At 43.9% G+C, this 13,669-nt stretch overlaps 1 protein-coding gene across 1 annotated transcript in view; it reads right to left on the reverse strand.

Moving 5' to 3' along the window:
• Positions 1-1,148: 1,148 nt before the first annotated feature.
• Positions 1,149-13,669, reverse strand: part of prr36b (proline rich 36b) — a 32,349-nt gene continuing 19,828 nt past the window's right edge. Inside the window, exons 4-5 of the mRNA XM_084371348.1 lie at positions 5,529-5,749; positions 1,149-5,283 (exon numbers count right to left, since the gene is read on the reverse strand). Coding sequence (XP_084227474.1) covers positions 2,264-5,283; positions 5,529-5,749 — 3,241 coding nt within the window. The 3' untranslated portion in view covers positions 1,149-2,263. The remainder of the gene's footprint in view (positions 5,284-5,528; positions 5,750-13,669) is intronic.

Consider the following 13,669-nt stretch of genomic DNA (forward strand, 5'->3'; position numbering starts at 1 on the left):
TTGCATTTTCCAATGATTATATTAACAATTTGGAAAACTATCAAAGCGGTTTGTAAAACTATGATAAAGGGATTTGAGGTATGTTTTTTTGTCCATGTCAGGGTTTGGGTGCAGGCAGGTCAGAGGAAAAAGGCATATAAAGGAGTAAAGTGTTTGGTCGTCTTGGGCTTCAACATTCAGATGCATTCAAGTTTCTTTTACAAAGAGGGGCTGTTCCTATATACATGTTTTTGTTTGTTGTCTATGTGCTGAATGTGTGAGTGGAGCAGATGGGATGCAGGCAGATATGAGGTCTCACCCTGTTTGAGTGTACAGTATGAAAACCTTGATAGGTATTAGGTGTATTCCTTGACTAATTACTGTTGGGTACCCTGTGAAGCTTTTGACCAGTAGTAGTGCTACGTTGGCTGACTGCAAGCTAGCAAACATGGGCTTCGGTCAAATAGTCAAAAAAATTTCCTCGACACTGTTCCTTGACCTTGATGTAAAATGTCATGAGGTGAAGGAAAAATGTGAAGGAGAATTCATAAGAACATAAAGAGAACAGTGGACTAAAGGAAGGTCCAGTGTACCATGTGCTTACAGAGATAGGAATGGAAACACGGAAACACCTTTGCATTTAGAGAATTTGAACAGCTCTTAACATGGTTGCCACTCCCAGGTCATTCCAGGTTAGAAACCTTCGTATGCAAAAAATCCTATTCGACTGGTGCCATGTAAACAATGTGGGATTTAAAATATTTGGCTCTGCAGATGTGAAGAGAAGCCAAATACATTCAACACATTTGTTGGACCTCAAGGATACAGACAATGCATTCAAGAAACCTCGACAGGGTACCTTTAAGTGTGGTCTGAATGTGATGTTGGTCAGCTAGTGTAAATCCGGGAATGGCATGAACATGCTGGAGAACAGGGCACTGGGACACCATTTGGATTACTTCTTTGGTTCGACCAAAATTCCATTTTAGACACAACACCATTGTACAATGTTGCATCACTTCCTGTTTACCGGTTAATCCCATGGTGAAGAGTAGGAGACGCCATGGGAAACCAGTTGTGTAAACACACAGATACACAACGACTTGAACACAGGGACAGTAAGTTGATGCATGCTGGATCCGTAGGGAAAATAAGAAACAGGAACAAAATGCCTTGCAATGATGTTTTAATGGAATTTTGAGAGATAACCTAGTGTGAACCATTCATTTATGAACATGTCTAGTGTAGAATTGTTTCAAATTCAATGTAGTACACAGTCTTTGTTAGTTAAACATGCAATATACTGTTGAAATAGTAAACCAAACGCCCACTATGAAAACGTTTCAGCGAGTGTAAAGCTCAACTGTGAGAGCGATGTAGGACAATGCAGTGTCTCATCACAAATAAAAGGCTAGTCGTTAGTCTCTTCTGGAACACAAATGAACAGCTAACTGAGGCTTGAAGCTTAGCCACTTAAAACCAATGCCTGAAACACATACTGTACGTGACTGCACGTTATATACCTTAACAACCTATGCAAAGAGTGTAGAACCTCTTGAAGCACACATTAAAAACTTCACCAAATGCAATCTAATAACTCCCATACCTACCTCAACAAATCTGTAAGGGCAAACCGCCGTGTTAATATCTAGCCTTTATTTTGATAGCTAAAAGTCTTGAAACAAGAACACAAACTTTGAAAAGGAGCATTTGACTATCGCTATGGTGCTGTTGAACATGAAGCGTGTGTACACAGGGTAGGGAGGACCAGGTTTTAACAGAAAAAACAAACAAAAAAACAACAAATAAGCAAATACAAAACAAAAAAAAAAATCATTGACATTTGTTCGGTAAAAACAGTAGGATAAATACACAATGAGTCCATGTCGTTTCATCTGTTTTTTTTTTTTCCTTTTTTCGGTTTCAAAGCTCAGTCACATTGGACCAATCAGTCAATACCCCATCAGGGGCTACAGAATATGCAGTGTTACTTAAAAAGAACATTCTACTAGAAAATGGTAGTAGCTATTGTACATAAAGGAGTTTAAGCCATACACTCATAACCATGACCATAACAGTATGAAAGAGGGAGGCTTCATTTAAAAATTGCTACAGTCATTTTTTTTCCATCTCCTCTGTTCACTTTTTTAAAATTCTTTTCCTACAATCTTGCTCTCCTTTTTTGTTCTTCTAAGCCATCTAACCCAACTGGAGAGAAAACGAACAACAGGTAAAGGGGGAGGGTTGCGGGGAAAAGGTGCATTCCAGGGGTAATAGGAGGGACTTATACATTACCTGCCAGAAAACTATCAGTCTTATCACATATGGTAGAGTAGTAGGGTGGCTGGCTTTCACCGGTGTCTTCAGATTCCTGGGCCCCGAGGTGGCGACTGGGCTCCAACGGATCGACCTCCTCCAGGTGGTCTGCTGCGATCTTTCCCCCCAGCATGTAGTGGTGCTCCCCTAGGCTGGGCTGGTTCTCTCCCGGATGGCCCAAAGGCATCAGGTCCACGTGTCTGCCCAGCAGGTCCTCTGCATGGGCAGCAGCAGCTGATGGCAGGGTCAGCTCCTTGATGAGGGAGGGGTCCTTTGCCTCCTCTGGCAGCTGTTCCTCATTCTCCAGAGAGAAAATCCCTGGGCTCTTTCCACAGCTCTCGGCCATGGAGTGGGCGTTGGAGTTGGATGTGGTGCAGTCAAAGCCGTAAGATGCCACAGAGTTGGCTGACTGAGGGGTGGTCCCACCTCCGTCCTCTTCGCCCTCTCCAGCTGCCGTGTCCGCCGCCTCTTCATCCTCCTCAAGAGCGGGCAGACTACAGGTGGGAGTAGGGCTTTCAAATCCAGCGCTCTCATCCATCATCACCGGTGCATCGGGGTCGTTTATTTGCATCTCACCCTCTGTGTCGCTGGCCTCGTCTCCTGAGGTGGTGGGGGAAGACGGGGCAGACGCTGGAGCAGTTGGGGGTCCCGTTCCTAAGACCTCATCGGCAGGAAGTGTCTCAGCCTCCTCCTCTTCTCCATCGCCTTTCTCCAAGTGAATACCCAGGTCCTGCTCCATGTCAGGCTGGACTGAAGCAGGTACTGGTGTCTGCTGTTTGTCAGAACGGGACTCCACCCCAGAGCTGCTGTCATAGTCGCGGAGGTCCTCTGGTGTGCTTGTCTCACTACCACTGTGGGCGGCCAGAGCGCTTGGCTGGGACATGCCTCCAGCTGGGGCACCAAGTAAGTCATGAGCCTCCTCAGGGGCCGAGCTCTTCATCTCCTCATGCTGGTCGAACTCATCCTCTGACTGAGGAGCAAAGGAAGGGGCGCTGCTCTCCAAACGTGCCTGGGCAGGAGACAGGGTGGGTGTTTCAGACTCAACTGCACCATGGTCAGAAATGGGGCTAGGGGAGGAGACAGAGAGCAGAGAGGCGGGTTGAGCCCAGGGATCAGAGAAGGGGTTGGTCTGGCCCCAGGAGGAGGTGGGGGGGGCGCAAGGCGGAGGACCAGAGCGATTGAGGTTGTCCAAACGCTCCTCCTCATTGAAGTCGTCTTCATCTGCATTCTCACAGCTCTCTGTCACTCCTTCACTGTGCATCTCCACATCTTCATCCTCATCCTCGTCATGTTCCTGCTGCTGGAATGCTTTGTGATGCTCCTCTACCCTCTCTGAACTCAAGTCCATATCATCAACCCTCTCGTCCTCTTCATCGTCTTCCTCTTCATTGGCCAGGGTTTCCACATTGGGAGATCCCATTAGATTACCATCGCCCTCAGATCCACGGAGGCTTGAATCGACCAGGGCGTCTGAGCTCTGGGTGCCTTCCAATATGGCAGTATGCTGGGTGCTGCTGAGGTCAGACACTCCCTGCTGCCGACTGCTGGTGCAGCTGCTCACATCCTCGGAGTCCATCCCAGACAGCAGGTCGTCACCGTGCCAACCTGCAGAGCCACCGAAAGCTGAGGACCGGACCTGGAACTCTTCAGAGGGCTGAGACGTGCTCATGTCAGTGATCAAAGATGAAGGCTGATGGCCTAGTCTCCTCTGTTCCTCATCTTCATCCTCATCCTCATCATCGTCCTCATTTATCTCCTCATCAGCCTTTTCCACTGCCTCCTCCTTTTCATGAGGGGAGATTAGGTGCCTGGAGGTGAAGTCATCCATGGGTGAGGTACCCAATAAATGGGGTTGTGCCATCACATTGAAGGCATCTGCAGATGGAGTTGTGGAGGTAGGCATGAACAGGTTCTCCTTCTCTTCTTCTTCCTCCTCCTCTTCATCTTCTTCATCCTCCATAGTCTTTCGTGCCTCAAACTGTTCTTTATTCTCCTTTTCCTCTTCTGTCTGGAAGTTCATCATATCAGACTGGAAATGCATGTCCAGCAGAGAGGAGGCGTTCTGTGGCTCTCTGACAGGAGAAACAGTGCCTGGTGGGGAAGAAGGAGGAGACATGACGGTAGTTCCCAGAGAAGGAACTGAGTCATTTGCAGACTCCTCGAATCTGAAAAGGTCCAGTTGGGCCGATGGCTGAACATTGTAGGCTGCTTCATCGATGGGTTCAGCTTTGAGCTCTGGCTCCGCTGATAGCAGAGACAGTGGTTCAGGAGACGCTTCTCGTACAGGTTCTGGTGTTAGTTCCCGTATTGGCTCTGGTGTTGGTTCTCTTATAGGTTCTGGTGTTGGCTCTCGTATAGGTTCTGGTGTAGGTTCTCGCGCAGGTTCTGGTGTAGGTTCTCGCACAGGTTCTGGTGTAGGTTCTCGCACAGGTTCTGGTGTTGGTTCCCGTATCGGCTCTGGAGTTGGTTCTTGTATAGGTTCTGGTGTTAGTTCTCTTACAGGCTCTGGTGTTGCTTCCAACACTGGTGCAGAGACTGGTTCTGGCCCAGCAGATGGTTCCACAACTGCTGCTGCAGGTGGTTCTTGTTCCTCTGCCCCGACTATGGCAGCTGCCGCAGTTGCGATCGCTGCAGCAGCAGCTACAGCAGCAGATATTTCCTTTTCAGGCTCTGCAGCAGTTGTAGGTTTGGGGCCACGTTTCACAGGCGTTGGGGTGCTGGAGCCCACAGGTTTCTTGGGGCTGGCAGTCTTGGCTGCAGCCGATTTGGACACAGGGGTCTTAGAAGGTGTCTTACTGTCTTGTGTTTTGGAGCGGTTGGGTGTCTTTGTATCTGCAGCCTTACCAGCAGGAGGCTTTTTGGCAGTGACGTCTGATTTTGAGGCTGATTTGGGGGTCTCAGGTTTTGCTGATTTGGTTGTAGCAGATGAACGAGTAAGGGGGGACTCTGCAGGCTTTCTGGATGCTGGGGTGGCTGGTTTAGTAGCATCTGGTGGACAAACACAGCACAAGGAATCGTTGAATAATGATATAATTAAACTAAACTGCAGAAATATTATAATACAGTGGTTGCTGAATGTAAAACTAGAAAAATCAATAGATGGCTGCAGGTCAACCAAACTTAATTTGATTAATACCTGCTTGTTCATCCTTGCTCATTACAATACTGGTGTGTGTGTGTGTGTGTGTGTGTGTATGTGTGTGTGTGTGTATGTGTTATGGTTTTTTTTGTACCTTTTTTCACAGGGGTTGCGTTTCTGGATGTTTGTGATGCTGGAGGTTTGCCACCAGAGGGGGTAGTGGAGGTTGGTTTGGAGGCAGCAGGCTTGGCAGTGGTGGAGGTTTTAGGGGTGGCAGGTTTGGCTGCAGCTGGGGAGCTCTTGGTTGTGCTGGCAGTGGGTGGCCGGGTTGAGCCTGTGGCAGGACGAGATGATGCTGTCGTGCCAGTTGAAGGCCTGAAAAAACAACGCAAAGACGAATGTTGAAGAATGCTGAGTACTAGAGAAATAATGTCAGCTAAGTATGCATTTCTTCTTTTCAAATCATGAACATCTCTCGTCTACTCTAGGCTGACTTGTTGGATCATTTAACATCCACATGTAACAGCCATACTTCAGTGAGCTCAATAAGATGATGATTTTCCTATTTAAAAACCACAAGGGATGAAGATTAATTGAAGGTGACTCAAGTGTTTGCGTTGTCAAGCCATTCATAGCTAAAAGCGATCATCAGCCACACCCCCAGCTCTATGCTTTAAGTGCTTCAGAATGGTTGTGACAAGGAGCAAGACCCAATCATTAGTCATGTCTACTGCCAGAGGATACCCTAAGAAACAACACGAACAAGATTGCTTGTGCAGATTGTAACACTAAAAACAATACAATGGTATCTAGGCATAAGGACAGGATAGACTGTTCTTAATGTGTAGACAAGCAGCCAAGGCCTTGACCTAATTACACTTTCAGATGTGGCATCAGCACAAATCCAATAAGTACTTGTAAACAGGAGATAACACATTACACCTGTTTTTAAGTCTAAGTCTTCACATTGGTGGCCTGTCAGTTTTTGTCTTGCTTTAAAACTCTTCTTGTTTTAAAGCACTTAATAGTGTTGCAACTGCCTTATTTGTCTGACATGTTTGCAATGTACGAACCAGGATGGCCCCTCAGGTCCAGTGGGACGAATCTTGCAGTCGTTCCAAAGTGCAGGACAAAAACTTTTAGTGAGGCAGCTTTTAGTTTAATGCTCCAAGCTGTTGGAACAGTCTGCCTGAGGATCTGAGAGCAGCTCAGTGTTGATATCTTCATGTTAACTTAAAACTGGCTTTTGATTAGAACTTGTCACAGCCATTATTTATTTTATTTAATAATATTTTCTATTGAAACATTTAAAATGATATTCCCTCTGTCTTTATTTGTACTTCAATCTTCTGTCAAATCTACTGAATGGCACTAACCTGTATGAACGAAGATATACAAATAAAGTCTGATTGTCTGTAATGGATGTTAAGGAAATAGAATCACTTGAAGAATTTGCCATTACCAAATAATAATTCACCTCTGTCTGTTTATATTAGCATCTGGAACATTAGGAACAACAGGCCCGGGCCCAGCTGACTCTTCCACAACCCCATGACAAACTCCCCTGAGGGGCTAAGAAGTGGGGCAGTTTGGGACCTGAGTCACAACGGACCCCAGAGAGACATCGTAACCCCAGTTGACCACATCCCTCATCCCTTGTCTATACCAACTCCTCACAGGGGAATGACACTTGGGGCTGTATGCATCAGCCTGCCTGCTCTGGCGGCCTGCCTGGCCCAGTATCTGGCTTCTATGTCACTTCTGAACGAAGTAACCTACATCTAGCAGTCCTGACAAGGCTGTGGTGTGCAATCTCCTGGGTCCACGCTACACTAACTGCCTGTTTCTAAATAAAGAATTGAGCTAGTACTGGCAGAAAGAGAACAGGGAGGTAGCAAGAGTGAAGATGGCTGGGACCACGTTAATCTTTAATACTGAAAGGAGAACAAAAATAACTTCTTTCAAATCCCTCAGCTGAAACCATGGGCTATGTTAAAAGCACACTCATTGTGTGCGTGCTATCCACAACCTGGCAAATGTAATGGAATACGGTTTGGCAACATGAAATGAGATTAAAGGCAGGCGGCAACACAACAGAGGTGTGGTCATGTTAGAAGTTCAAACAGATCCACTTCATTTAGAACTGGCTTTGGGCTAGTGAAAGGTGTGTTACTGATACTGATGTTGCTGGATCATGTCAGTGCAGTTTGACTGATATAAAACCCTTCTGGCTAGGCAATACACTAGTAGACTCATTGGTGATGCATTGATTTACTGCCAACACAGAATTTTCTGGAATATCAGAAAGGCTTAACAATGCTGATGAGGAAATTTGCTAGTGTTAGTGTCCTTGTGGCAAGAAATAAGCCGTCTTATTATTTTGTAAAAGAGATGGTATAAAAGACAAAGATAGAGCAATGAGAATGACCATCAGCTGGCACAGTGGGGACTGTCTACATGTATCAGATACTTAAATGTAATACTTTTTCAGACCTTCTCAAGATAATTTTTAACCAACGTTAAGACCGATCTTTGGACAAACTGCTGCAGAAAAAACCTTTTTCACAAAAACATTTAATCTAGAATTTGCTTTTACTGCCAAGCTCTAAGCCTAAAAATGGGAAACTGTGAGTGAGATGTTAAGATTTTAAGCCTAAGATTGTCGAGAGCAGCCAATGAAGAGGACGTTAAAAGGTGAAATGAGAATAAGCACTTGAAAAATCTGTCAGGCCTGAATTAGAGAGTAAAAGATAAGAAAAGAATTACAGGGAAAGGAGAATGGGGGACTTAAAAGATACAGAACGTGGCTTTAGAGATCAAGTATGCTGAGGGGATATTCAGAGAGAGCATTCACAATAATCTGTCTGATAAAGGGAATATGGATAATCCAAATGGCAGGACTACTTTGTAGAGCTCTGGAAATTAACCAGGCCACTAAAAAAGTAAGATAGAAGAAAGAGATAGATAGAGGCAAGCACCAGGGAGATGGGAAAGGGGGGTGGGCAGATCATTTTCATCCGATTACAAATTATCTTCTATCAATGTCTTCTTCTTACTTATCAAAGAAGGCAAAGAAAACCTATCACAGTATTAAAGAGACTGGGCCACAGTAAAATAAGGTCCAGTGTTCTGAGATCAGAAGTTGTTTAACAACACTTGGACACGATGACAATGCCTGAAAACAGTTGATGCATTGGTGCGTAAATTATTTCAAGCTTCCAATTGTTCTGTAAATAAGCTTACTGTCAGCTGAATGAAAGGGAAGAGTGAAAAGTAATGGCACGCTTTAAATAATGTTACTTTGACTCTACATTTAACACAATGGGAAGCTTGTATGCAAAAAGCTGTGTTCATTGTTTATTTGTGACCACAGGCCAGGCTGAAAGAAACAACACTATAAATTGGGGTTAAAGCAAATGTATAACAGATAGCCAAGAAATGAACTGGAGCTGAAAAATCAGATGACTCTGACGCTTGTTTGCGACAGGCGCACTGATGCGCACAGCTAAATACTAAAATTTGCCTGAGGATCATTAATACCATTTTAGCTTTACTGCAAACTTCCTCGATCAGTGTAGCTGAGACAGGAGTGTGTGTAAATACATGGTTGCCTGCTGGTGCTGCTTTGTTATGATACGACAAGAGTCAGGCTGTGATTTAAATAATGAGATGCACCATGATAAAAGGGCCATATGAGTAAGCAAGAGCTGAACAAACATGCAGGCAGTCTTCCCTGCAGCAAAGGCGACAAACTGTGGTGGGAGGACCTCCCTCCTCTGAAGACAAGCAGCGCATTAAAGATGATGCTGAGTTAATTAAGCACCACAAATATGGAGGCAGGATCTTCATCCTGGTTAAAGTGGTCTCAGCTCAACTCAGGAAGGATACAGCCACGACACTAAAGGCACTTTGGGAAATTTTGCAGTTGAATAAACCTGATCAGAGCTCTCCTCTCTAAATGTGGTCACTTTCTCCTGTATCTTTATAGGACACTAGGAGCCACATGAAACTCACTGGTAGCCACAGTGCAGGAAGTGCAGATCCTTTGCCTGATATCAGACAGAGCTGCCAACTTGTTAACTCGGTAAGTGGGCAGATTAAAACTGGACCCAGGCCAGCAGGCCAATGCTAAAATAAATCAAATTCCACTAACCTGATGAACAGCTTGTGTACTATACTGTACAGCGAATTAGGAATTCAGTGTATTATTATGTCTGAGATGCTGTGGCTTTAAATTTTACATCTGTCTACCAATCATTTCTTTCACTCCATTACCAATGGAAAATTCATAAAACTATAATTACAGTAAAAATATCAGTATCCAGTTTTAATAATTCTTTTTTTACAGTACTCAAAACTTTAAAGCGTTCAGTGTTTCTGTTTGGTAGAATGACACAGAGAGGTGATTTTATAAAGTAGTATGAGACACAACAGTGATGTCAGCTCAGGACTAGCCAATATCTAAAAAAATTAATTACATCTAAATTAATTACATAGGTTGATATGTACATAAAGTAACTTTTCTAACTTACATATAATAACATATACACATATAATAAGAAACTCAATATCAGGAGAATAGAAGAGCTAATATGTAAGTCTGGTATAGAGAGCTTTCCACAAAGCAACATCTATTACATGTGAACACACCCACAAACACGCCCTTGCACACTCAAACCTTTGTCTCATACTCAAACACACGCCTCCTTCTGTCCCTCTTTCCTTCCCTCACTCCGACTCATTCCCACTAAATCCATTTAGTAATTGGCTCTGTGGCCGAACCTCTATAAAAATCGTGGCAGCGGAAGACCGCATCACACAGTATTCGGCCACACCCCTGGGAGGACGGGAGATTTACAGCCTGCGCAACATGTCGTCTGATTCTCGCTGGACTGGATAACAGCGTCTGGGGCAGGGAGCCTGGCTGCTGCTCAACACACACACCAGTGCTGGACCATTACATCAGCACTAATTTGTTAGATCATGAGGAGGGTTGCATTCAATCCGCTGCAATAAAAATTTATCATCCCTGAGGGACCGTCAATGAGGAAAACAGCATGACTAATGTGGGAACATGGGTGGCAAAATGGAGGGCAGGAAAAAATGGAAAAGCACCTGATCGCCCAGCAGCTCATCTCATTTCCTCCTCTAAGTCTGTACAGAAAGGACTGAATACCCTTGCTTTGTCCTCCAATCTACTGAAGGGCAATATCTCCCTGTTTCACACAGAGATACCCTCTGGTTCTCTGCTTCTTTCTTTCCACCTCTGCCTCTCTCTCTCTCTCTTTCACACACACAAAAACACACATTCATGCACACACCTCGCGCTCTCTGCATGCACAGCCCTCACGCTCTGCCTGTGTCTCTGGCAGCAGTGATGGGAGCTCAGCAGGGACACATGACTTATTCAGCCATGTAGCCTCCATACTCCACTGCCACCATTTTTGTTTTACTTCACTCTGCTGCATCCACCGACAGCAGGGCAGGCGGGAGGAGGCGGCTCAGCGGCACGTGTGCACGGACCACGTGTTCGGTGAGCCAGCACGTATATGCCTCCCTTCCCCCTTTACCTCCACATCATACTGAGTAATATACCAGCCAATGAACACATGCTCTGCATTCTAATTGCATGCTGCTTCTACTATGTGAGCATCCATGAAAAGCACATACACACTGATGCACCTATAGAGCGAATGCACAGCCTGCTATACTGTCCTGTTGGGCAGTTTCCGTGCTGCATACCAGTCCCTAATTATCAATGCTTAACTGGACACAAATCATCTTTGCATCAAGAGCCCCAAATTCAGTAAATATTCATGCACACAAGCTGATGCAAACTGTTAGCTTACATCCCAGAAGCACACATGGACACGATGATCAAAGAACCCATGATTATTTCTACTTTTTCCGTTTGCACACTAATCAGGCTAAAATTTTTCCCGTCACAAGCTACGTGCTGTGGGCAATCAGCTTCAAACAGCAGGTGCCCCCACACACACACACATACTTTCTACACGCCAACATCTTCACTGTTGTCGTTATACACAGTTCACTACACAGTCATAACCTATGGTGCATCAACAGTATATTATCTTTGACTCAGCTTCAACACCCTCACTGACCTGTTGCTGTTTCTGTGGACAGGTGAAGTGGCCTGTGGAAGGGAGCCTGTGGTGAAATGCTGCAAGTCATCTATATGGAAAAGCTTTCTCTTTCCTTCTTGTTCAGTGTGTTGAATTTAGAGGAGGATTTTGAGATATATGTCCACATGTCCGCATTTAAATCAATAGAAACGGTTGGACCTTGAGTTGTGTACAGTAATATTTTCCCACATATATATATTTTCCAACACAGTTCGAACGGAGAAAAATATATAATTTTACTCAAGGTAACCGTGAATTTAATCTGGGTGCCTGTTGCTCTAACTTCCGGGGAAAATCAATGCTACATCAGAGGTGGATGAGACGAGGGCAGTTCAGTTGGTTGCAATCTGCAACCACACTATTAGATGCACTTAATCCTTAACAATGGCCCTTTAAAAAAAAGAAAAAAAGTTTTTAATATGCACAAGCTTTCAAACAGTCAAAGTCTGCTTTAAAAAAAACCAACAAGAACAAGCTATAATTCAGAGTTGTGGACAGCAACAACTAAAAAAACCTAATTTCATTTGGCTAAAACCTCAGGCTTGTGAGTGGCCTTAAATTAGATTGATGTCACTTAGTGAACCTGCATTTGCTCTGCGCTTTATTTGTCTGATAACTGGAACCTGTGGCTGATGGAATTAAATCAATTGAGCCTTGGAGTGAATTGAGAGAACCACTGCGGTTGTGTGTGCATGTGTGTGTGTGACAGCAACTGGGGAAGCAGGGTGTGTCTGATGTGGCAGTGAATTGTATCCTTCAGGCTCTCTGCCACTCTGCTGATAGCAGGCCTGAATTAAGGATTAAGGGAGGTAGCAAAAGGGCAAAATCTAATTAAAGCTGAAATTTATGGCCCTGTCAAAGTACATCACAAATACAAATGCTGACGTGCACGCACACACTTAACAAAGTATGCCTACAAGGGTGCATGGAGCTGTCAGAGGAGCCTATTGTCAGTAACGGTTATACTGTACCTTTCTTTGTGGGGATTCATACGTAGGTCTACTGCAGCTATATCCTTCTTTGGGCTAGACATCCACTGTTTAACATTTTACGGACCCACACCAACAACACACAATGTCACATCTAAAGTGCAATCCAATCCTAACCTGATTACAGTATTAGCCTTGGCTTGTTTTCAGCTCAGTCTCTTGACAAATTCGCCCTTGTTACCTTTCAGGCTCATTATAGTCTTTTAGTCTAGTCACAGCTAGTGATGGATGATCAGTGAGTAAAAACAGGGGGTGCGTTGGAGCACGAGCTGGGGATTGACTTCACTGATGAAGGGGCGATTGATAGGACTCGCCCGCCTTGTGCCAAACTTGGACTCATACAGTTCAAGGTCTCACTTCTTCTCTATGCCAGGCAGTCTGAAATATATCTAGAAGTAGAAAGGGGGTGTGATAGATGTCTTAAGTCACACGTTTTATTGATGCTCAATTTTATACAATTTTTATCATGACTATATTTGGTTTAGGTCCAAAATGTTTAAGACAAAAATTAAGAACTGCCCCTTAAATGTGATGTTCCTGAGGACTGTATTTTGTTCACTCCCAGTTAGAAACTTCCAACATATTTTTTGCTATTTTTAATCTTGAAAAAACAAGTCTCTCTTAATTATTATCAAAATAAGAAAAACACTTTTTTCTCTACTTATTAAGTAGTAAATCTTGGTTTATTCAAAACTACAAAGGAAATGCATTTCCTGTAACTTCTATAATGTCCTCAGAGGATGCTGGCTGAAGATGAAAGATGGACTGCAGAAAGATAATTAAGTTCCACAGAGTGATACACTGAGCAGACAGGATTTCTTACATACATTTGAGACAAACATATCAGTAAACGGGAAAATGCAATAAATACAGAACCTAAATGTATGTCTGTTAATAAAAAAATGCTGCATGTTTTGAAAATATTCATGTGGTTCATGTTTCAATAAAATGTGTTCTAAAGCAAATTCTCTTTCTTTTAGCAGAGTTTACTATTAATTGTAGTGCATGTGATTTTTTAAATTGTAAATTGTATTTATTTATACATGACAGTGTTAATGTGGAGGCAACACCTGTATATTTAACAATGATATCGATGAGTTCTGCATTATATTGAGAAGAGTGCTAGTACAGACGGCGTTTAAGTGTTGAGCTAAACTCTGATA

The sequence above is a fragment of the Pagrus pagrus genome (assembly GCF_965226575.1).
Source record: "Pagrus pagrus genome assembly, chromosome: 13".
Lineage (NCBI taxonomy): Eukaryota > Metazoa > Chordata > Actinopteri > Spariformes > Sparidae > Pagrus > Pagrus pagrus.